Genomic DNA, 26,236 nt, shown 5'->3' on the forward strand with positions numbered 1-26,236 from the left:
TGACCACACTGAGGGCAGAGAGGCTAAATGGTTTGTCCAAGTTGACACTGGTCAGTAAGTGACAGACCAAAAATGAAATCTAGTTCTTCTGAATGCACACCTAAGGCTCTCTCCCCTCCTGTGGGAAGAACAGTGATAGATTGATAAGGTCAATGCTCCTGGGACTCAGGTGAGTCAAGGACTGGGTTTTAGAAGGAGGAGGCAGGGAGAGGTTGAAGGAACTCCGCCAGCTTGAATGGGTGGCATGGAAGCAGCTGACAAATCTAGTGTACGGGCCATGGTTTGTAGTGAAGGAAATTTTCAGGACACTTTTAAATTATGGGAGAGCTGAGTTGATACACGGCAAGATGAGGAAAGAGGGGAATGAAGCTGCAGGGCCTTGACTTTTAGTCTATTTTCCACTTAATTTCAAAAGACACATCCAGGACAGAAAAATCCTAAATGCCCCTTCAGCGTCCCTCTGTTTTCCTGCCAGAACAGGAGCAAAGTTCCTAGGGCCTGGGGCGGCATCAGCAATGCCTGGAATCAACAATGAACTCTGCCAGTCCCCTCTCTGTTCTCTGCCCGTCTGTGAATCACAGTTACAAGGCAGCTGTCACAGTAACTTGGCTAATTAAATTAGAGCCCACTGAATGCTTTATTGACCTGACGCTCATTCCAGTGAGCAGGCCCACTTTGAAGGTGACTAAATTCAAGGCTGTTAGTTCACAGATTAAACAACATGGACAAAAACAATAAGGCACCATCGGAAAAGTCTCTTCAGTGTAAACACAGTGTCTAAAGCACGGCTGCCAGAGCGTGTGACCTATAGGAGATTTATTTGGTATTGTGGGTTGAATTCTGCCCCTCAAAATTCATATGTCAGCGATCTCAATCCAGTATCTCAGATGGTACCTTATTTGGAGGGAGGGACTTCACAGAGGTAACCAAGTTTTAAAAAAAAAAAGGTCGGCCGGATGCCGTGGCTCATGCCTGTAATCCCAGCACTTTGAGAGGCCGAGGCGGGCAGATTACAAGGTCAGGAGATCAAGACCATCCTGGCTAACATGGTGAAACCCCGTCTCTACTAAAAATACAAAAAGTCAGCCGGGCGTGGTGGCCGGTGCCTGTAGTCCCAGCTTTTCAGGAGGCTGAGGCAGGAGAATGGCGTGAACCCGGGGGACGGAGCTTGCAGTGAGCCAAGATCTCACCACTGCACTCCAGCCTGGGTGACAGAGCGAGACTCCGTCTCAAAAAAAAAAAAAAAGAAAAAAAGAAAAGGTCATGAGGATGGGCCCCAAATCCAGTGTGACCAGTATTCTCATAACAAGAGGAAATCTGGACACAGAGACACAGACAGGGGGAAGACCACATGAACAGACACACAGAGAAGATGAACATCTATCAGCCAAAAAGAGAGGCCTGGAGCAAAGCCTTCCCTTTGAGCCCTCACAAGGAACCCATCCTTCAGAGACCTTGTTTTGAACTTGTAGCCTCCAGAACTGTAAGACAATACATTTCTGTTGTTTATGCCACCCACTTTATGGTATTTTGTTACAGCAGCCTAGCAAACCAACATCTGGAGATAAACAAGAGGCAGAAAGAGCCCTGGAGAAGGAAGACTTTTTGTGAGAACAATGAAAAGAGCATTAATTCTAGAAGCAAACAAACCCGGGTTGAGACCCCGACCTTGCTGTTACCCACAGTGTCAAGACACCTAATCTCTCCGTGCCTTAATTTCTCATCTGTAAAATAGGGATAACATTTTCCTCACAGGGGTGTTCTTAGAATAAAACGTGAAAAACTACAGTCTTTGGCTTATGTAGATCCAGGTCCCATAAGGCCCCTCACAACCAGTTATAGTCACCACTGTAAATTCTGACCACCTACCAAATACTGACAATAATGAGCGTGAGTCACTTTTGTAAAATAACTACAAAACACACACTGGCCTGAGGCTGCCATGCCCTCTAGGGGATTCTGTACATGTTATGATGAAAGCTTCCATTCTCAGCTCTTTCTGCTCCACTTAATTTATCACGTGCTCTGTCTCTCTGACTGCAGACCTCAGTTTTATGCTTAGGAGTCCCTCTTAACCATTTCTCCTGCCAAACTTGGGCCAGGAGGGGATGGTCCATTCAGCAGCCCTCAAGGTCTGCCTCTCACCCCCTCACTCTCATGCTCACTCTTGTAGACAGCCATATAGACTTTGAGACAAAAACTGCATTTCTGTCTTTTTGCACTGCCTGGTTAAAAAAAAAAAAAAGGTTATTACTTAAGCTTTCCTATTTGCACTCAGAAATGGTAATAATCCTAATAAAACCAAATGGAAAATACCTCCAGTGACAATAAAGCCCTATTTTGTTCAGAATTGTGGGGAAATTGGCTATTTTGGTTAACTGCCCACACCACTTAGAAGTTACCCTATTGGAACTGAAGCCTAACTTTTAAAGAATTAGAATGTAAATCAAATATACCAAATGCCAAGAGGCTGGGATGGCTGGATCTTTACTTGGTTCTTCAATGGTCTTGCAGAATTTGACGGTGTTTTGGGGACACTGTCAGGGCTTCGGTTATTGCTGAAGTGTTCTAATAACAAAAACTGGAGGTGATTTGTGCCTCCTGGTGGTATGAATTCTTTAAAAAGCAGGTTTTTAAATTGATATGCAAATACAAATATCCATACAGCCAAGGGAAGCTCTCCCGGGACCCAAAATCAAATCCTTTTCATGTTGGAGCTCTCTTGGGTTACTTTCAAGGATGCCCCGGCTCACACCACAAAGGGACCCCCATTCTTTTTTCTTTATTCAGGCTGCATTGCCACACATTGTATGGAGCTCACCTCAAATCAGCCCATATTTATTAAGCTTCTCTTCCCAGCTCCACAAAAAGAGAAACATTAGATGCTACTCCTGCCTTCCAAGGAGCTCTAATTGAGTTGGAGAACTGCCCATGTTATTAAATTCTGCATTGTGTGCGCTGAGCTTGAAGCGCTGAACAGAGTTGACTTTTATGATCCTTACCCTGTGCTGCATGTTTTACATAGATTACCTCACTTAATCAGCTCATATTCTGAGTCATATTATTATCCTCACTTTACAAATGAAGATTCTGAGTCTTGACAGAGAATATGTAACTGGCCAAAGGTCACAGAGCTAAGTAAATGTCAACTTAGGTATGAAACCCCAGTCAACACGACCCCATAGCCTGCTTCACCCCCCTAACACTGCCTCTTTCACCTGTCTGCTTATCTAAGTCCTGTAGAGCAGGTGGCCACAGCAAAAATCCTACAAAGGATCAGAACAAGCTCTTTTATGCCTTTTTTTCCCCTTCCCTTTTTGATCCCCACATATTCCACCCACAGCTCCTACCAGTCTCTCCCAAGATTAGATTTTTAAAAAACAGAGAACTAAGAATAAGGGCTTCTCAGGAGCCCTTTTCTTATACTCTGAAGCAAACTTCACCGCAAATTTAAAAAGGTGTTTGCTATCTTTGCTTCATTGAAAGAATAACATTGTCTCTCAATGAGACCATAACTTTGTCTTTATTTAAAAAAAAACAAAAACAAAAACGCTGTCATATAGGTCTGCTTCTCCTCCTAAATGAACTATGAACTATTCTTTCTTTCCTTCTTACTGCTTTGCTGGCAGAAATTAGTAAAAAAAAAAAAAAAAAAAAGCCAAATAAAAACCAAAAAATTGAGAACCTATTGAGTTCTCAGGGATCCAAGTTAATTTCTCACAAGTTGATAAAGCGAACATTAAACAATCAGGCATTTGGGGTGATTAGAAACAAACAAACAAAAAAATCAGAACGAATACTTCCATACGCAAGTCCTGCAGCACCGCCCAGTCAGCTAGACGAGGTGGCTGGTATTTTTCTAAAATGAACAAAATATTGACATAGAGGATTTCAATTCTCCATAAGTTAGCTAGAGGTCCCACTTTGCTAAAAATCAGAATGTCCAATGTGATTTTTAATTGCCTTGCTAATAACCACCTTTCAGAAAATTGAAGAAGAGGGAATTTTTTATCCAAAATATCTGTTAGCAAACAATTGCAAATTTCACAGTAGGTGAGGAAGAAGTGATGTGGCCTAGGCATAGGCCCTGGCTTTAGAAAACCATGTTTCAAAGAGCACAGAAAAATGCCAAGAATAATCTCATGGTCATAGAAAGACATCATACTATGGATGAAAAGCGGAGTAAGGAGGGAGGTTTTCAGATGTAAAATATGACCATAAAATAAAATAATACAATGAAAAGCAGGAGTGCAGCTGCAGATGGAAGCCAGCAATAAATTCTATAACATTCTATGACAATATAAACAAGACAACAAACAGTCCCTTCGTCAGCAAAACCATAATAGCCTGAACATGGAAAAATAATGACAGGATAATCAAAGGCCAGAAAAGCATTATTTCAAGGAATTTGGGGTAGGAGAAGGGGGTATGGTCAGTGAAAGAAGAGGAACAAGAAAAAGATTATGCCTGAAGTTGATGACTTGAGTTAAAAAAAAAAAAGATGCCAGAGGCCTGGTAGAGTGGCTCACTGCCTGTTATCCCAGCACTTTGGGAGGTTGAGATGGGAAGATTGATTGAAGCCAGGACTTCAAGATCAACTGAGCAACAAAGCAAGACCCCAGCTCTACAAAAAAAGTTTTAAATTAAATAAAAAATTTTAATGACAGAAAGTTGAAAGGCTCAAGCACTATTGTGCTTTTATATTCTCTATCAAGAATGACCTGCAACCTGAAAAAGCTAGAACAAATGTAGTTGAGAGGAAAATGAAGCCGAACATAAGTGAAAAGATAGGAAAAGAAGCCGGGCACGGTGGCTCACGCCTGTAATCCCAGAACTTTGGGAGGCTGAGATGGGCAGATCATGAGGTCAGGTGTTCAAGACCAGCCTGACCAACATGGTGAAACCCTGTCTGTACTAAAAATACAAAAATGAGCTGGATGTGGTGGTACGTGCCTGTAATCCCAGCTACTCAGGAGGCTGAGGGAGGAGGATCGCTTGAACCCAGGAGGCGGAGGTTGCAGTGAGCCGAGATCGCTCCACTGCACTCTAGCCTGGGTGACAGAGACCAAAAAAAAGGAAAAGAGAACCTTGGTTTTCAGTGAGTTCACAATACCAGACACAGAGGAATTATATCCCATAGGACTTACAAATAAAAGAAACTGTAAATGCAATAACAAAACCATGTTACATAGTCCTTGAGATGAGCAAATACTCTAACTTTCAAAAAGGGGGCAAAAGATCTACTTTGACTTCAGACCAATGCAACTGAAGGCAATTTTACAAACAATCATAGAGCAGATTACTACATAAATAGTTGGTGAGCAAAAGTTCTCATTTTTTTTTTTTTTTAGTTTTAAGCAATAATGTAGATACAGATATGGCAAACTAGACTGTGTTTAGGAACAGAGCTTAGTTTGAAATTAAATGAAATTTATAATAAAATGACATACTTAATGTTATACATAATTTTTATCATACCGTATGGCAATCAAGCATAAATGGAATCCTTCCTACTAATAGAAATGATTAATATTCTTTTAAAGCATCATTTCTAAAGCAGGGAATGGGGAATGGGAAACAGAAGTCAGCCAGTGGCTGCTCCACTACCGACCATTCCACTCAGACAGATCTTAGGGAAGGGGTAGCTCTGCCTTAAACCACGCCAGTCCTAGACTCCAGCCGCCATCAAGTCCTAGGACTCAGTCGGTGAAACTGGGTAACCATGCCTTCTGGGATTCTCTGTGAAAGTAACCCCAGATAAAGTGGTTCTAAGAGTACAAGGGATATACTCTCTGATGAAACAAACAGTATAAGGAAAGCCTCCCATGCAGATTTTGAACACCCAGAAGCTATGGGACTGGGTTAGTTAGAGCAAGTGGCTGAGGAAGAGGAAGGAGCAGACAAAGGGGAAGTGGCGGCATGAGTCAGCTGTCAGCTGCTTTGGGGGTGCCTGTTATTTAATACTGAATGTTTGGCCGGGTGCGGTGGCTCAAGCCTGTAATCCCAGCACTTTGGGAGGCCGAGACGGGCGGATCACGAGGTCAGGAGATCAAGACCATCCTGGCTAACACGGTGAAACCCCGTCTCTACTAAAAAATACAAAAAAATTAGGTGGCGGGCGCCTGTAGTTCCAGCTACTCGGGGGGCTGAGGCAGGACAATGGCGTAAACCCGGGAGGCGGAGCTTGCAGTGAGCTGAGATCCAGTCACTGCACTCCAGCCTGGGCGACAGAGCGAGACTCCGTCTCAAAAAAAAAAAAAATACTGAATGTTCAGGGAATGGGAGTGGAGTGGAGATACTAGGATGAGCCTGAGTGGAGAAGTGCAGCTGGGGGCAAGAGGAGGAAGGAAGACAGCTCCTGGGAGCAGAGGCAAGGGGTAATAGCAAGAGCTGAAGGAAAGATGCCACAAGAGAAAACTGCACAAGAAACAACATTCTGACTATGGAATGAGTCCTGAGTTTCAAATACACTGCCTGGCCTTTGCTTCAACAATCCGCTGTGTTTGTGGGTTCAGGGGAAGGGAGGCAGGATGGGCACGTGATAATAATTGTGTAAGCTGAGTAATGGGTACACGGGTTCACCATACTATTCTACTTTTATGTTTTCATTTTTTAGTGTGTGTGTTTTTTCCCCTAAGCTACTAAGGGTTTACCATTTAACTCGGGGTTTAAAAAAAAAACAACATAAATTCTGTTCTATAAGACCTGACACAATCTTGCCCCTCTCTTCCTGTTACTGCTCTAGCATCCTTGCTGCCTAGCTGCTCCCTCACTCTCTGCTATTCCCTGAGCTCACCACACATGCTCCTCTCACCCCAGGCTTTGCAAGAGTTGGTCTCTCTCCCTAGCATTGACTCCGCTGAGACATCCACAAAGCTTACTCACCTTCTTAAAGAGATGCACTCTGCCCTGCCTATGGAGAACTGCAGCTCGCCCCTCTGCTCCACCTTCTCTGGAACTCCTAATCCTCATCACCCTATGTTTACTTTTTCCTAACACTTATCATCTTCAAACATATATATATATATTTCATGTTTATTATCTTTCATCACTGGAATTTAAATTACCAGAAGTACAGGAAATTTTTGTTTTGAGGTTTTTTTTTCTTGGTTGTAGTTCAGTGACTAGAATGCCTGGCACCCAATAAATTTAAGTAGAATGAATGTAGAAAGTTTAAGAACTACTTAGAAGCCTGTGGCAAGGGAGGGTGTAGGTGTCTTTGGCCTTGTCTTCTTCAATAGCTAGAGTAGCTAAGACCCAACTACTCCCACCCTACTCTTCTGTGCTAAACAAAAAAACTAGGGCACCCAATTTCTGAAGAGGAGTGAAAAACTTATACATAGCTCATCTGAATTATTGCCCTCCTCCCCAGCTTCTAGGCAGAGATTTCATAACTTGATTTTGAGACATCTAAGGCTATTTCCAGCTATAGCTTGTGATATCACAAAATTCTTAACCAAGCTCTTCATGATAAAGTGAGAAATTTCTGTCTAAATTATAAAATAATTGGAAAACTTCTCAAAACCAGGACTGTGTAGTTTTTTGGAAATTTTAGGCTTTGGCAAAATGCATATTTTTAAGAGAAAGTTATCACATAACAAATGTTTAAAATTAGTTTTGTGATTTTGTGATTAGGAAGAATGTAGGCATCAAAACCCAATTTAGAACTACCTGGTGCCAAGACTTTTTGTACATGAGACAATTTCCAATAGGCTTATCCCTCCCTGCATTGACAGCTATGTCCCATGGCTAAGAAGTTACTCCTACGTATCTCCACAAACCAGCTATGGAGTTGAACAAATTACCTTCTTGAGCCGGTTTTCTTGACACAAAATATCCTGTGTGTGTGTGTGTGCGCACGCGCATGCACACGTCCTCACATATTTGTGTGGACCATTCTACTTTCAGAAGATGGACAAAATCTTGTGAAATCAGATAAACAATAAAATAAAACCCACACCAAAAAAGCTAGGAATCATTGCCTTAAGTGATAGCGTAAGTATTTGCAAGCATGAGAAAGGGATTATCCAAAACTCCTTTAACAGTGTTATTAATGAAAGACAATACTATTTGATCTATCCACAAGTGATTGCTGAGCAATGTGCTGCAGCATATAGTACAGATGCTGTTCAGAGTACGGATGACCTTTCCAGAACTGACCAAGGTCAGAATATAAACTCAGTGTAAAATGGTCAGGTTTCTCTGGCTTGCATTTCCACAGATGAGGTCTAGATGCCTTGTGAGGCTCCCAGGCTGAGGTAAGAGTGCCATCTGGAGGATCTCCATTTCAGAGAGAAATGTGTTTGCAAAACTGACCGTAAAACAGGTCACCAAGTCAGGATCCACATAGAAACAGGAACCATTATCAAATAATTGCATGAATTTACACTGTTTGCACACTTGCCTTTTTAATAAAACCTTTCCTTTGGGAAACCTTTCTTGAATTTCATCTCTCAAAGTCATTTGTATAGTTCTTGTTGCTCTTTAGGAAGGGGATCTCTTCTACTTGGCTCATAGATCCACTCAGTCAAGCCTCTTACAGTTCCCCTTCTCCCATAATCTACACACTTTTCCTAAAAAAAAGGTTTGATTCCCAGGGATTCCCAGGTGATACAGATACCCTCAAGATCCCAAGAAACTCTCAGGCTCCCCATCAGAACAGGTACCCTCAAGGGTCATGGAACAGTTGCCATGCCAACTTCCACATGCTCAATTAGATGGTTCATCTCTAACCAGAATGAACATGCACTTAATCATCAGCTATCAATAGCCTTGACCGGGGAAGAGGATAGAGTCTGCCTACTCTATGTGCCATAATACATACATCACTTTTAATGGCAAAAATTGCAGTTACTTTTGCACCAACCTAAGATATTCATTAGGTGAAACAGTCCCGAGGGACTACATCTGCTTAGGCTAAGAGCTGCAATGCAGTTTTCTATGTTACTGTGAGGAAGGAGTGAAAGGCATGCTTTTCAGTCACAAGAGCTCCTACCTCCAAATTACTGTACCTGTCAGGAATAGCTTCTATGAAGAAAAGAAATCTGCCGTTCTGTGTAATCGCCCTGTGATGCCTTTATTTCAGTTCTACCCTTAGTTCCCCATTCTCTCAATTGCTGAGAAAAGTAATGTTAGCTGAAATTACATGAATTTTCAAAAATGGGTATTTTCTTCACCTGTGAAAATGTGCCCTTCCTCCTCTCTCAGAAAGCCAACTTCTTTGTTCCCCCAAAAAACAAAGCTGATTCAGACAATTCTTTTCTGCGTTCTCATAGTAGGACATGCAGAATATAGATAAATAGCTTGTTAACCACAGATGAATTCTTTCACAAAAAGAAAACCAGTCTTCTTTCTTAATAGTTCTTGTACGACCCTTAAATAGGAAAAAGAAAGACTAGGCAACCAGAATGACATGATTAAAGGGGCTGAGCCAGAACTAAGAAAAAGGTTAAGGGCAGGAGGAAAAACAGTTTGTTCCATGTCTGCAAGGAATTGGAGGACCATCTGCCCGCAAGGCTGAGGATTAAGGAAGCACACCCACTGGATTAGCAATTTTTTTTTTTTTGGAGACAGGGTCTCACTCTGTTGCCCAGGCTGGAGTGCAGTGGTGCAATCTCGGCTTGCTGCAACCTCCACCTCCCAGGTTCAAGCAATTCCTCTGCATGAGCCTCCCAAGTGTCTGGGACTACAGATGCCCACCATCATGCCTGGCTAATTTTTGTATTTTCAGTAGAGATGGGGTTTCACTATGTTGGCCAGGTTTGTATTAGCAACTTTCTTCAGATAGCACCTACCTCAAAAGAACCTAAAGGTCATACCTCTTATCCTCTTTTCAGGACAGGAAACTATATTTCAGTAGGAAGAAATACAATCCAGAGTCCTAGACAGGTCCAGAATAACCTTAATATATTCCTCCAAAGGCTGCAAAGAGTTAAAAACACATAAAGGTGAATTGAAGGCTTACCTATGTCCACCAAATAAAGGATTAGGCTATGAAGACCAGAGTCAGCATGTCATGGCACACACATTCCAGAGGAACATTGGCAATTTAAGACCTTTGCCATCTGACAAGATAAAGAAACAGTGTTGAGAAGGAAGAAAAGTCCAACCAAGAAAATAAAATTTAGTTGAAATAGCAAAAAAGTGCCAAAAATGTATGCTTAAAGAAAGTCCTAGGAGTTCCAAGAATTCTGAAAAATTATCAGGTAGTGTTCTGATGAATGAAGATGACCAGTCAGTGAGTTCTGTGTGACGGTCATAAACCTCAATAAAAAGGATGGCATAGAACATAAGAAATCTTGTTGGTCTCTTTTGTCAAAGCTCCCACGTTATTAAAGACACTCACCCTTAATTGTAAAAAGCATTATTTATTGGAAAGAAATATTACAGGAAGTCTCCTTAATTCCTGCAAGGCCAAATATGGTGCCAATTCTTCCCTTCCTTCCCCCCACACCCCTCAAATATCACCCATTTGCTCAGAAATTCTCTACCCCGACTCCTGGAATCTCCCAATTCCTCACTCCAAAGCCAAGGCCTGCATTTACAATGTATATGTTCCCAGAGGGCTCTGGAAGCAGCATGAAATAATGCTGCCTGACAGTTTGTTAGCTAATCAAAGGAAGATGGCTAGAAAGTCAATGAATTGAGGTGCTTTACTTGACAATTTATCTTAATAAACAGTTCTTAAACAAAGCCTCATACAGGCCAGAAGGTAAGATGTTCTTCTGTAAAGTCAAACTTCCATGATGTACTGGTTCACCAAAACCAATGGGCAATTCAAACAAGTCTTTAAGGGAGTAATTATGCCAAGGGAAGAATCCACATATTCAAGACATAGCTTTCTTAAGAAGATGGAGCTATTTAATTTTAGCAAGGGCAGCTGCTCTTCTTTCTGTGTTCTGAAACAAGGCACGAATTAAAGCTTTTACTTCACTGGAAGAGAAAGCAGCTGCCAAGGGTCCTTTTCCATCTGCCCACCTGCAAAACAAAAGATAGAGTTTCATTTCCTATTAGGTCTCGGAAGTATAAGCAAGACTTAAAAATTGCCCTATTTGATCCACATGCTTATTTGCTTGAAATAGAAATAAAACAAATTCTGGGCATCCTTCCTCTTCTTTATAGAACTACCCCACAATGTCTTTGACCTCTTTGCTCACCCACTACAACTGGTATCAGCATAGCCAGATGAAGAGACCAAGTGAAGAGTATGAGACTGTTCTCCCTTATTCTATACCAAGTCCTCTTTGAACTAATAATTATGACCGTAATACTCTCATGCCTTAGGCTCTGTAACTGTACTACAAAGTAAGCCACAGGCCACCAATTTTAACTGACGAAGGACTAGTGTAAAAATATATAAAGAAGTCCCATGAATCAATAGTGAAACCACAAACAACCTATTAGAATAAAGGGCAAAAAATATGAACAGGCATTACATAATAGAAGAAACATGAATGACCAATGAAAACATGCTCAACATCATTAGAATTTAGGGAAATGCAAATTAAAATGACAATAACCTATCATTGTAGGCCAATTAGATCAGCTGAAATTTTCCAGTCTGGTAATTCCAAATACTGGTGAAAATGAGACTAAATAGGACAAATAAACTATGAAATATTTGTACAATGGAATGACACAGTGGTGAAAATGAACTGCAGCTACACATACCATCAAGAATGGATTTCAGGCCGGGCGCGGTGGCTCATGCCTGTAATTCCAACACTTTGGGAGGCTGAGGCAGGTAGATCACATGAGGTCAGGAGTTCAAGACCAGCCTAGACAACATGGTGAAACCCCCATCTCTACTGAAAATACAAAAATTAGCCGGGTGTGGTGATGGGCACCTTTAATCCCAGCTACACGGGAGGCCGAGGCAGGAGAATTGCTGGAGCCTGGGAGGCAGAGGTTGCAGTGAGCCGATATCACACCACTGCACTCCAGCCTGGGTGACAGAGTGAGACTCCGTCTCAAAAAAAAAAGAATAAATTTCAAAAACATAATAATAATATTGAACAAAAGAAGTAAGTTACAGATGATTCTACTTATACCAAGTTCAAAAAAAGGCAAGTCTAAACTTTATATTATTTAGGAATACATGTAAATGTGGTAAAACTATAAAGAAAGGCGAGGAAATAAATAGCATAAAAGTCAAGATAGTGGTTACCCCTCATGGAGAGCATTTGGAGAAGGGTACACATGGATTTTCAAAATACGGGTATTATTTTTCTTAAGTTGGGTAACAGGTACATGAAATTTATTCTTTTTCTTTACATTGTAAATACAGAGTATATCTACTGTATTCCTTCATATGTATATTTTACAACTTTAGCCTTATATTTAGAGAAATCTCTGGGGAAAAAAAAATTTCCTAGGCAGTAAAAAGAAGTTGAGTTATACTGTTATTATTCTTCTTATAACAAGGAATGAATGATCATTCTTAGACTACAAGAAGGCCCTTTAACAAATAGAAAAATTCTTATCTACTGCCCACTGGAGCCTACTACTTAAAAGCATCTTTGTTACCCACTAAGGACTTGTAAATAATAAATGAATAAATCTAAACTTTCTATGAAATGTGATTGGAGGTATTCTGACGTGATTTTTTTTTCAAGTAGAGATCTTGTTTACATTGTACAAATGACTAATATTTGCAGCAAACAACTCAGACACATCTAGAACGACTGGTCCAATACAACCAGACATCTGTAGTAAACCAAGCTAAAGCAGATAGACAAGTACCTACAGGGATGGAGATGACCTTAAGGCCTCTACAGAGAGGCCTCTATGTAAGGTATACATGCCAACCAATAATCTACAAAGACAATATGAAAGCATCCATGAATGTGTAACCGACCCGCATCTATTCTGTTTTGTGCAATGGCCTCCGCACACTATCATATGATACAGCATACACTCACTGGGCACAGCAACATTAACTGATGGTGTTGAGAGAAAACATCACCCACTACATTTAAGAAAAGATGAATCTCTACTAGGTATATGGTCCTTAACCTTTAAAACTACTGCACTCCCTGCAGAAAGACTGCGATCAAACAGTAGTTTGATGCTCAATATTTCAGACAGATAAAAGTCACTTCTCTCTTAATATATTAAAGTAATTCTGAAAATTCATCCAGGCTGGCTGCAGTGGCTCATTCCTATAATCCCAGCATTTTGGGAGGCCAGGAGTTTGAGACCGGCCTGGGCAACACAGAGAAACCTCATCTCTAAAACAAAACAAAGGAAAACAAATCAAATCAAATAAAAAATAATAAAATGATAAAATAAAATAAATTAGCCAGGTGTGATGGAAGGCACCTGTAATCCCAGCTACTCAGGAGGCTGAGGTGGGAGAATCCCTTGAGCCCATGAGTTTGATTCTGCAGTGAGCACTGACTGAGCCACTGCACTCCAACCTGGGTGACAGAGTAAGACCATGTTTCAAAAAAAAAAGCATCCACTGTTCCTTAAAGTGAGCAACAATTTCCATCCAGATGTCAGAAGGCTGTAATTCTTACAGTTGCCAGATCATTTGTACAGCATGCCAAAACCACATATTCAAGACCAAAATAATATGGATAAGACGTCTTTATGTTATCAAATATGGGAAAGTGGTAATGAGATCTGCACTATGATGGATCATGAAAAGGGCCCAGCTACTGCTACTCAATATGAAAGTCTTTCATGAGTAACATCAGCAAACAGGGAAAAGCCCTGCTATCAAGGGCACTATTACTCTTTTGTAGCTATGGAGAGTTATATGCCTCTATAGAAGGGTTACACATACCGATCCCCAATTTCTTGCAAGCTGGCTTGTAGCATCATCATCAATTCCTTGAATGGCATCCATTTTGGCACATAGACTGGAACCTCTTCTTGATATTTCTTGTTCTTGCTTTCTTCAGATAAAGGTGCAAATACTTGGGGTCCTTCATCCATCACTGTTTTGCATAAGGAATATAATCTATCACCATCTTCAGTAGATATGTCCTGGTTTTGCACAGAGGAAAGACAATAGAATAGAATTGGGCCAGCTCAGAAGTGGGGAAAGGGCAGCAGATCTTTGATGCATGCTGTCCAGGTGGGTTGGCTACAACAATGTTTTCCAACCAATTTAGCACAACTTACTAGACACTACTTTTCATCAGTTCTCTGACAATACTTTTATATAAGAATGACACAAAATATGTTTCAACAGATTGTCAGTAATTTAGTTTGCCTGCATGAAAGAGCCCGTTTCTCCAATAGAATGTTGCACAGCTTGTTGCAAAGCAGGGGATGTGATTGCAAATAAGGATTTAGTCAATCTATGATTTACAGGCATCAGCTGGCCAAGTCCAGCCCATTTTCCTGAAGAATCACAAGTAAAATTTAAACTGCAACAGCATGTTGGAAAAATGGAACCTGCACAAGACTGCATTCACTTTACTAAATCAAATTATTGAGTTTACTTGCAAATTAAATGACTTTACACTATGCAATGCATCTCAGGACCACTACCCAGTTTCTAACTTCCTCATTCATAATCAAGATGGTATATTGACAAATAGTTAAATCCTACTTTCGTATAAAAGAGATTAACCAGTTTCTAGTAAAATAGAAATAAAACAAAACTGAAAGACAAAAAATAACAGCATGAGTTAGACATGAAACATGAACAATTTCTTCAACATCACTTTCTCAGCAAAGTCACAATCTGGGACATGAATTGCATCTCAAGGCTGGGGTAGAATCTAATGGCCCTTACCTCTAGGGCAGTAATTTTGCCAATGATCTCAGAAATTGCTGTATTGAGTAAAGTCCCCATAGCCTTACAATATATATTCACTGGCAGGACATCCTGCCACACAATTCCAAGTCTCTTTAGTTGGTGCAGTACCTGTAGAAGAATACAGCTATTTACATGGAAGAAAGATTATTGTGACTCATATTTTCCAGATTTACATTTATCATTTGTGAGTTTATAGTGAAAGTGGCATTATGCCAAAATGAGGTAAAGTAACTAAGGATATATGCTTCTTGAACATTTAACCATAGTGATATCCCTGGTAGATGAAAAGCAGATTCATCAACCAGAGGATAGGAAAACTGCAGCAAAAAGATATATCACTTAAGAAAGGGGAGCATTAAGATAAAAGCCAATATTTCAAATTCCCAAATCTTTTTTATTTATTTATTTATTTATTTTATTTATTTATTTATTTTGAGACGGAGTCTCGCTCTGTTGCCCGGACTGGAGTGCTGTGGCCGGATCTCAGCTCACTGCAAGCTCTGCCTCCCAGGTTTATGCCATTCTCCTGCCTCAGCCTCCCGAGTAGCTGGGACTACAGGCGCCCGCCACCTCGCCCGGCTAGTTTTTTTTTGTATTTTTTAGTAGAGACGGGGTTTCACCATGTTAGCCAGGACCCGAATCTAAGTTCAGGAATCAACTACGTGCTACAACAGACTTTCTAGGTAACTAGTTGCAATTATTGAGTCAATGAAAGGATAGTTTCCTGTTGTCTTGGTGGGAGAGGGGAAGAAAAAGTTCTTAAACATGACTGTAAAAGGTATCTAGATTTTCCAAAGGTGGGGGTGCAGGGAATCAACTGAGTACTTGTTACATATTGTTTTCTGCTTAAAAAATAAAAAATAAAAAAAAGGCATCTAAGGATAGGATACAAATTTCAGTGCTAGCAAGAGCCTCCTACCTGCCGGACTGCTTTACTTGCTACAGAATAATTCTCTTCATCGTCCATATTTGAAAAGTTCCTAGCACTTGATAATCTTTCCAGAAGTTCACCTTTCTGTGCCCGCATTTGGGCCAAAAAGCATTCTGTCCCTGTGATGGAAAAACAGAATAAAAAAATTTAAAAGCTGTTCAATTACACACTGCAAAACCAGGATAGACAAGAGATGTATAAACCATGTATCTGTTCTGCCTATATAAAAATAATTGCTAGATAATATCATAAAGCTGCCCTAAAGTTACTAGAAACAATCACCTTGAATACATTAGCCCGTTCCTCAAACCCCACCCTCCAGATAATAAGTCTTTTCCAGTAGTTTGCTTAGAGCCAGAGTCAGCTAAGAAAAATTACTATAGAAAAAAGAACTACATATTATTCTGATATATCTACACCACCTAAGGGAAAAGTCAAGAACTGAAAAACTAAGTGAACCATATAGATTCTCTGCTATGATCAACATATTGATTTACTCCACATTTCATTTCTTTTGCCTTTTAGTAATCCCAAGTAAAACTAAGGGAGGTGTAAGATGGGGGAGCTGTCTTGGGGTTTTGCAAAAGAAACTAGCACTGACATTGGTGAGCTCTTACCAACAATATAAACAGAATTGTCACAATATAAATCCTATTATGTGTCATTCTAATGACATAATCCTGATCTGGCAAATTCAATGCACACTAGCACTGCAGTGTGGAACTCTAACGTACCACGAAATCATCTTACAAAAAAGTAAGTCTCCCACAAAGACTACACTCACCTTATACAATTAAATAACTGGAAACACTTGCAAATTAAATGCCCTCCCACTTTCCCATACAGCTCAGGACCACCATTCTAATTATCTCATTCAAAAACTATAAAGATACTATGTTGACAAGCTGCATAATCCACATGCTTTCCTACATTTAAGGTATCAGTTACCAAGTCTCCTGAAGCCAGGTACAAGATCCACAAAAGTAACAGCGCCATCACAAAGAATGGGGGCAAGACGCAATCTGAACTGATGCCCGAGGGTCAACAAGTGGTGAGCAATGTACATACAGTTGTTGTGATGAATAGCGGCCAACTGGGGAAGTTTTTGAAGGTTCTCCCTAGGCCAGAAGGAGAGGCAGACAAACAAAGAAACCACCGTTACTGAAGCTGGGGTTGACGAAACTCACAACTTCTCTACGGTATTTCTAGGCTTTAGTAACTGTCTAGTTTCTAAATGCTACACATAACAAGATACAATCTCATCACTCCCACTCCTAGAGGGAGGCTGTTCTGCCTGAATGGGATCTTATCCTATAAAACTATCCTGGTGATTAACAAAAAAATAAAGATTAAGGGAGTCAAGATGTTTGCCTGAGTCAACGTTTTGCACTGAAAACCTAGCAGAGCTATATATAATAATGTCCTTGAAGTTTTACACGGATACATCTATGGAAATACAGGTTTACTTCACCTTTCTCCGAATTCCTACTTCATTTACACAATGAAGTGTTCAATTATTTTCTAATTCACTAGTTTTCAAAAACTAAAGATTAGAGTCATCTCGGAATTTTAAAAATCTATAGATGTTTAGACTTTACCCCAAATAAATTAAATCACAAGCTCTAAGAGTGAAATCACAGCATTTATGTTTTAAAATTTTCCCAGGTGATTTTAATTTTCATCCAGGATTGAAAATCACTGCTTGAATTCTTCTACACATATTAGTCTTATCTACCTAGCTTGGGAAGAAATCTTATCTTATATTTTCTGCTATCTACCCACTAACAGTCATTCAATTAACAGTTTCTAGTTTGCTAACTCAATATAAAACTAGGATATACAACTCAGAAGCCAACAATCAAGATAGTCCTTATGTCAGGCTACACATCAGAATCACCTGTGGGGCTTAAAAACAAAACAAACCATGCCTGGGTCTTACATCAGTCATAAATCAAAAGCTCTAGGAAGAGGGTAAATATGTATATTTTTAAAGCTCCATAAGTTATTCTAAAATAGTGCCAAAGCTTGGCCGGTGCAGTGGCTCACAACTGTAATACCAGCACTCTGAGAGGCCAAGGCAGGAGGATCACTTGAGCCAAGGAGTTCAAGACCAGCCTGGGCAACATATACAGACCCCATCTTTACAAAAATAATAAATAATATTAGACAATATGGTGGTGAGTGCCTGTGGTCCCAACTAGCTGGGAGGCTAAGATGGGAAGATCGCCTGAGCCCAGTAGGTTGAGGCTGCAGTGAGCTATGATTGCACCACTGCACTCCAGCCTAGGGAACAGAGTTAGACTCTGTCTCAAAATATGAAATTAAATGAATGGAATGGAACTGAAATAAAATGACATAAAATAAAATACTGCCAAAGCTGAGAACCATTATCTAAGGACAGTGGTTCTCAAAATGTGGTCCCCTGACAGGCAACATCAGCATCACCTGGAAATCTGCTAAAACTCTAAGCCCCACTCCAGACCTACTGAATCAGAAACCTTGGGCACGGATCGAGCAATCTGTGTTTTAACAAGACTTCCAGGTGATTCTGACGCACACTAAAGTTCTGAGGTTATACAAAGGAGAAAGAGAGGCAAATCTAACTCCACAACTGTGTGAAAAATGTTTCCGAGCCACGAAACGTCTAAGCCAACTGTCTTTGAAACCCCAAGGACAAGGCTGTTAGCTAATACAAATATGTTTTCTCTTTTCTTTTGCTTAAGTAAAAAATGAAGCAAGAATGTCAAACTACAGTAAAGAGAATACAAAAAAAACCAATAAGGTTCATAATAAGCTTTTATAATAAAAACAGGTGAGCCTAGTTAAAAACATCCCAATTATTCAAAAATCTGAACTAAAAAATACTTTAAATAGTAAACAGTTTTGGGGGTTTTTTTGTTTGGTTGGTTTTTGTTTTAATTAGAGACGAGGGTCTCACTATGTTGCTCAAGCTAGTCTCAAACTTCTGGCCTCAAACAATCCTCCCACCTCTGCCTTCCAAAGTGCTGGGATTACAAGTGTGAGCCACTGTGCCTGGCTGATTCTCGTCTTTGAAATTCAGAGTTCTTGGCTAAGCAATAGCTTTGTTGACATGTTATCAAAAATATTTATGAAAAACATCTAAACATTTTAATTCAAATTACAAAACTGAACCAGAGGCTTAGAGTTAAGTAAAGCAGTTCTGAAAATGCTTAGCATCAAAACAAGGTAGTTCTGTTGAGTTTTAAAATGTGCATCACTAACTACACTGCAAGATTATAAAATCCTAATTAATTTAGTAATAAATGACCAAATCCTTTAAATATGCATTTTAAAGTTATTTACTGCATTTTAGTGTGAATGTTAGTAATCAAAATTATCTTTAGTGGGAATATAAAATTATTTGTTTCAACTTAACTTACACATCTTAGACATACAATTATTATATAGAAATGAGATACAGTGGTACTTACTTGTGATATGTTGGTACAACATCATGGAACAAATGGAAGATATTCCTCACTGAGTAGAAAAGTTGAACAGCACTAAAAAGAAAACATAGACTTAACAGAAATGCCTAAGAATACACTAAAAATAAGAAAAAAAATTAACCTAAGTGCATCTTCAGTGAGAGTCATAAGCTAAAACTACAGTTGTAGAGAACACCTGCCTTGGTTGCTGGAAAACACCATTAATCTAGATGGAAATATAGTCTCAACCAGTATTTACTAACTAGACTACAATTCTAAACACCTGGATCCATTAATAATTGTAAGAAGAGCAGCATTCAACCCAAAGCCTCTTTTCTATTTATCAATTTCTGTCCTGCCAGTACCCGGAGTATCCCTTCAGTAACAAATGGAGCTAAGCCTCAAGCAAATGTCACCTACTCACTGATGCACTCTGCAAAGGGCAAGGTATCAATAAAAGCACTCACTTGGTTCTTTTAGAATCAGTCTGACTTTCAGCTTTCACCTTTTCTCCTTCTTTCCTCAATGCAAGGAGGTGAATCAACATTTCTAGGATAGAATCTAGCCCTCAAGATATTTTGCCCTTTAAATCTAGCCTTAAAACACCTACAGATTATTATTAAAATGCACTTTTAAAAGGCAAACATAAGGTTTGTGTAGCTTACTTCTACATAAGAATATCTTAAGCTATGTACCTTAAAAGCTTACAGGGATTTTATAAATATTTAGGAAAATAAGTCACACCCAAATACCCTGTTCCTATTTGATTATTATACCTGATTAAATTATTTCATTTTTGTGCAGAAGCTGCTGTTTGAGTTTGATAATGAAAAAGGGAGTTGTTGTACTGTAGCTGTGGTTTTGTTTGTCCTGTTAAAAACTATTACTTTTAGTGGAAAGAATGTCCATAGACAGTCAGTATACAAATACTATTTGGTGTCTTGTGTTCTCAAAAAATTTAAGAAATATTGCCCTGCATCTCTAACTTCTGGTCTGATATATTTCAGAAGAGTGCCATGTGAAGAAACTGTCCTATATTCATTTTGCCAACAGTCACTCCTATGTTCATTTTATTCCTTCTTACAATTAACTTTGAATGGACATGTGAATGTAATGATTCATTAAAGTCAGAGAAGTATCTTGGGAGACATGTTCCTTCTAAAGCAGAATAAAATAAAGAGGTTTGCTCGTATGTGAGATAAAAACTGAACTCTGGAAGTCCATCTAAAGATGCAATTTGATTGGGTCAAACCCCAACTGAAACTGTTTTCTTTATGAGGATAGGAAGAATGAAATTGCTAAGCACAGATTCAAACTAAAGAAGCTTTTATAAACCTGCGCTGCTATCAACTTGGTCCATGCTCTGCCATTTTCTTCTCAATTTAGTCTAGGAGTAGGGAAGAAGCTTATTAGACAAAAATCTATCTTATTAGATTCCGTATAAGATAATAGAATAGAACTTAAGGAAACATGAATGCAATATAGATTAGAAGTCATCTTGAAAGAGTGAAGCCAGATCCCTGGCATGTTCCATTCTTTCCCTTCTACTTTTGGCTGCCTAACAAATTGTTATTGCTTTAAACATAAACATTTAAAATGTAAATGAATTAGGGACTGGGTATCAAAAGGTAAAAAGAATGTTAGACTAAACAGTCCAAGCAAGCTGGAATAGAAGATATGACTATTACCCACTGCCACCACAATAATAAACATTTAAGTATTAATCATTTTCCAGGTAAGAGTCTAAGTTCTTTGCATGTGCTTTCTCGTATATCATTCAATTCAAATAAAAAGTAAAAGTAAAAATTCAACGACAATTGAAGAGCTTTTGTTAAAAAGTGATTAACAATTTTTAATGTCAAAAAAATCCATTTGTCCATCCATACAAGTGCACCTACTTCTTATACCTTGCTCATACATCTACGCTATTGCAAATAAAAGTTAGAGATAGACATAAATCTGTGTGATGCACTGGGTTTTGTTTTGCTTTTTTCCAGAAAAAGCATTAACATCTAGGATAAGAAAAACCAAAGAATTCCAGCTAATTTTCCTGATAAACATCTAGTTAGGTATGCATTTAACCAAGTCATTGCCATTTTCACACAACCCAGATTTCGTACCATTGATCACTACTGGTTGTTGCCTCTAGTAAAGTCTGATAGGCAAGTTCCATTAATTTCTTCACTGACTCACTGATCCGGCATGTGGGCAAGGAAAAGGAATGTTGGTCCAATGTATTTTCAGGCTCTAAGTTCACCACTTCGTTGTACTGAGTATTGGACACTTTCTGTACTTCCAGTTTGTTATCCTCATCAGGAGTGGGTAACTCCGGCACATTTATCTTAGAATCAGGAATAATCTAAGATTCAAACACAGAAATATAGAAAATATATTGTTTTCAGAATAATTCAAATATAAGCACATGGTGAAGAATAAGATACTGCTTGCTTTCATGATACAGCTACAGCTCTACAGAGTAATTAGAAGATTTCAATAATTATGACAATATTTTAATGACTGCTGAATCCTAAATGAAAGCATGTCATAAGTGATAAACAATCCCCTTTACTGTAACATTCTTCTAAGTGTTCTTTTTGAGATAGGGTCTTGCTCTGTCACCCAGGCTGGAGTATAGTGGCACAACCATAGCTCACTGTAGCCTCAACCTCCCCCGTAGCTGGGACTACAGGCACCACCACACCCAGCTAATTTACTTTTATTTTTAGTAGAGAAAAGGTCTTGCTATATGGAACAGGCTGGTCTCGAACTCCTGGGCTCAAGTCATTCTCCCTCCTCGGCTTCCCAAAGTGCTGGGATTACAGGCATGAGCAAACGCACCCGGCCCCAAGCATGCTTAATCTTGCCTGAAATAGCAAAGCTGTGCAACTGGCCTAAGATTTCAGCTAAATAAAAAGACCTTCAAAAATAATTTGTCTCATACTAGACTATCAGTATTACAGAGCAGCATAATTTGGGGTTCCATTGTCCAGATTCTTGAACAAATTATTTTGTACCAGGCACATGTGTTGGCTTAGTCTAAGAAATAACTCATTCAAACTAGCATATCCTCTCATTATTAAAAAAAAAAAAAAAGCTTCAGCTTCAATACAAAATTTCCTTTGTTGGGACGAAATGAAAGAACAGTAGGCTGTGAATGTGAAAACAGTAATATTTTTTACCCTAACTTTTAACAAAGTCATTTAACCTCTCTGGATCTCAATTTTCTCATTGTAAAATAAATAATATACTAATAATGGCTTTCGAAACTTGTTTCTCAAAGATGCTTCAGGGGTTAAAAAAAAAAAAAGATTAAGCATGTAGAGGCAGCAGACTCCCTACTCCCACTGCAAGAATAACAGCTTTGCACATACTGGACTTTGACAGAGATTTTCTGGCAGAAAAGGTACAAAGTCTAATAAACTATTTAAGTCAGTGGACTTGGCTTTCTAATCTGTAAAATGGTCTAATAATATCTACTTCAGAGAGCTGTTATGAAGTTTAAATGAGAATACAAATATCAGGGGCTAGGTGGTCAAAAACTATGGCTAAGATCAGAATGATGATGAAAAAATTTACTTACAGAGATGATTAAAAATGCTAATCTTTGTCTGAAAAATAGTGGGCCTGGATACATAAGATGCAAAAAAGTGACTTCATGAGGAGGGACAAAGGAAACTAAGATGGAAGAATGTTAGACCTAATAAGACGTCTCTTAAGACAAAATGTAAAAACCAAACAACAAAAAACATAACTATAGATCTTTTGGGAAAACAGTTAGTCTACATAGGGGAATAAAGAGAACTGAAAAAAAGAGCATGAAAAGCAATTAAGTTGAAAATGTTTTTTAGAAAAGGGAAGAGGAGCTTTTTCAAAGTTGGGAAGTTTAGAAAATCTAATTCCAGGGCCTAAATGTCAAGAGAAAGAACCAGGCTGGAATCTAAAGCAGTGGTTCTCAATCAGGGACAGTTCTGTCTTCCAGGGGGCATTTGGCAACGTCTGGAGATATTTTTGCTTGTCACAACTGGAAGAGGTGCTACTGGAAACTAGGGAATAAAGGTCAGGATGCTGCTAAATATCCCACAGGACAGTCCCCCACAGCAAAGAATTATCTGGTCCCAAATGTTAACACTGCCACTGCTGACATATCCTGACCTAGAAGAAGCTACATTAGCACTTGAGTACTCAGGAAAAATGCAGTTTTACAAACTCTCAAAATTACTTGAGTAGGAAACTCAGATTATCTAGTTCAATTCTCTCACAGTACAGAAGAGGAAAATGAGGTTCAACAAGGTGAAAAGATTAAGCCCAGAGTCACAGAGCAATTCAGTAGCAATGCTGTTTACATCAAGGAGTTGTGAGATATATATGAATTCATTTACCAAAGGTACTTAGTAAGCACACGAGCACTGAGTACATACTAGTAGTATGTATGTACCAGGTATTTTCTTGGTGCTAAAGATAAAACAATAAACAAAACAGTCAAAAAAAAACAAAAACAAAAACAAAACTCGACCCTCATGGAGCTTACTTTCTAGAGGGAGAAACAATAAACAATTCATATAAAATGTTGGTTGATGAAAAATGATAAAAAGAAAAATACAGCAAGGAAGGGGTACTGGAAGGAAATAGGGGAGGTTATAAATTTTTTTAAGTGATCAGAAAGTACTTTTTAAAAAGCAAATCATGTGATATGCAGTAAGAATATTCCATGCAGAGGTAACAAGTGGTTCAGAGATTCAGAAACCAAGTAGGCCTAGCACATTCAAGGAACAGAAATAAGTCCAGGGTGCCTGCAGCACAGTGAAGGATGAATGCAATAGAAAATACAGTCAGAGAGGCAATAGGAGGCAGATCAGATAAAGCCTTGTAGTCCACTGTAAGGCTACTGGGTCTTCTCTAAATTAGATGGGAAGCCACTGGACTTTCTGCAGAAGAGTGACATAATCAATTGATATTTATGTTAAAAGAAACCACAGCCCAGTTCTTGGTATTGAGTAGATTTCTGCTCCCTTTAACAATCCACAATTACTTCAAAAAGTGTTAATATCTGTGCATTTCAAATGGCTAATTAAATATTTTGTCGAAGTGGACACAATAATAGGGTACTCCAAGGAAAATGGGACACATAAGAAGAAGGGATGAAGAAGAAAAGCCTAGTTCCCTCAGTGATAGCAGAAAATGGCTGAAGAATTGTCTGTTAAGGGATTGCCTCAATCTATGTTTTGCTTTATACCCAATTTGAGGTATATACATTATTTCATGCATGTAAGATATGAAGAAAGAAAAAAAGGTTAAGAGTCCACTGCCTTTACAGGTAATTATTTATATCCTATCTTTTTATTTACCTGTTTTATTATTTTAGCTTTAAAACTAGTCCCTCTATTAGATGAAGTCAACATTTTCATAATAGGATATAATTTCTGGACATAATATAGCCCAAGTGTACCTGTCACAAAGTTGTGTCCTAAAACCTTCAGAAATAAAGATGAGAATAATCTACTGCCTCACTTCAACAATAATAATCCATTACATGTATGTAGACTTTTTCAATTTTTACAAGGCTTTCATGTGCATTATCTTATCTGCACTTCACAATACCCAATGGAAGAGGTAGAGATTAGGACCACTTTAACGGGGACAGAAACAATGTAAAAAAGATTAATAACTTGACTCAGCTCAACAACCATCATCCTCTTTTCCACTTTACTATATGCATCTCAAAATGAGTTGCTTTCTCATATACAATGCTTCATATACAATGCAATATAACCCTGATACCTTCACAGTGTTATGAATTTCAGAGGTCATTAGATTTCTGGCTGCCACAATCACATCCTGGCACTTCTTGTTTGCAAAATGAGAATTGATGTTACGAGCATATTTCAGCAAATCTGTAGTATCTCCTTTTAAAAATCTCATTTCCTTTAGGGCATTTTCAAATTCTTCAGTGGATTGTATGATCTGAGATACACAAGAAAAAAAAGAAAAGAATCATATACATATATTTCATTACAATATTAGAATTTCAAATCCAACGTATAAAAAATAAGAACCAAGCTGTTCATTTAAGATTTAGAATGGACCATCAATTACTGGGTATAAAAATATACATATTTCCAGCCTTAAATTCATTAGAAAGAATATCTTCAATAGAAATGTCTGACTCTACTTGGTAAAAGTACAAAGATCTTTAAAATAAATATACTTATTTTAGCACTCAAGGAAACACTAAAAAGAAGCAAAAAAGTAAAATGTCACACAATAGCTATTATAGCTAATGTAAGTATAAATGAACATAAAGAAAATATATTTAATAAGAAAACAAGCTTCTGCAGTTAAAGAGGTAGGAAGCCAGGAGAAAAACGAAGTTATATGGAATTTGTCTCTATTCCTTATCAACAATTTGCTTAAAGGTATAACTAAAGAACAAACTATCTCCAAGGAAAAACAAAAGACAGCAATAATAATCAACAGTGTCTTAAAATCTTCTGTGCTATCGCGACTCTTTACCTCTTCATATTGCTGTAATTTGCTGCTATTTGTTGGAATAGAATAAACCAAACAGTTTTTGATGAGGCACTCAGACAAGTCCTCCCAGATCATGTCTCCAAGCATCTCAGCCAACGGGACAGTAGACGTTTTTTCATTTTCCAGGTCAGAGTCAAGTGACAGATCTGAATTTTTTTAAAAAAAGAAGTTTTAAACAAGAAACCATTTGCAGTCCTGGAATATTCTTAGGTTTTCTAGAATTCTTTAATTTTAAGATGATGGGGAAGAAAACAGCAGAGATAATTCTACAGCCTTCTCAACTGACTGCGTGGGACAAATCATGACACACAATTATTATTATTTTATTTTCACTGCTCAAATGACTTGTCTGTACTATATTACTGCCTGTACTCTGTAACAATGAGGTATTAAGCCATCTACATTATAATCATCTCGTGCTAAGCTGCTGATCTGATTTGACAAGCACTCAGAAGCTCTGCATTCTAACTTGAAACTAGTTTAGAATAAAATCTCACTTATTTAATAATGAATAAACATACTTTTTTCATCTATGCATAGAATCTGAGTGTTTGT

General features: G+C 38.6%; 1 protein-coding gene across 2 annotated transcripts in view; it reads right to left on the reverse strand.

Annotated features, from left to right (window-relative positions):
- Positions 1 to 10,347: 10,347 nt before the first annotated feature.
- Positions 10,348 to 26,236, reverse strand: part of ZW10 (zw10 kinetochore protein) — a 41,071-nt gene continuing 25,182 nt past the window's right edge. For both annotated transcript variants that reach the window (XM_033204906.1, XM_033204904.1), the window contains 9 exons: positions 25,664 to 25,827; positions 24,932 to 25,114; positions 21,274 to 21,512; positions 19,157 to 19,228; positions 16,653 to 16,822; positions 15,693 to 15,823; positions 14,750 to 14,881; positions 13,790 to 13,992; positions 10,348 to 10,977 (listed from right to left, as the gene is read on the reverse strand). In XM_033204906.1, the coding sequence (XP_033060797.1) occupies positions 10,857 to 10,977; positions 13,790 to 13,992; positions 14,750 to 14,881; positions 15,693 to 15,823; positions 16,653 to 16,822; positions 19,157 to 19,228; positions 21,274 to 21,512; positions 24,932 to 25,114; positions 25,664 to 25,827 (1,415 nt within the window). In that variant the 3' untranslated portion in view covers positions 10,348 to 10,856. The remainder of the gene's footprint in view (positions 10,978 to 13,789; positions 13,993 to 14,749; positions 14,882 to 15,692; positions 15,824 to 16,652; positions 16,823 to 19,156; positions 19,229 to 21,273; positions 21,513 to 24,931; positions 25,115 to 25,663; positions 25,828 to 26,236) is intronic.

The sequence above is a fragment of the Trachypithecus francoisi genome, unplaced genomic scaffold (assembly GCF_009764315.1).
Source record: "Trachypithecus francoisi isolate TF-2019V2 unplaced genomic scaffold, Tfra_2.0 Lachesis_group8, whole genome shotgun sequence".
Taxonomy (NCBI): domain Eukaryota; kingdom Metazoa; phylum Chordata; class Mammalia; order Primates; family Cercopithecidae; genus Trachypithecus; species Trachypithecus francoisi.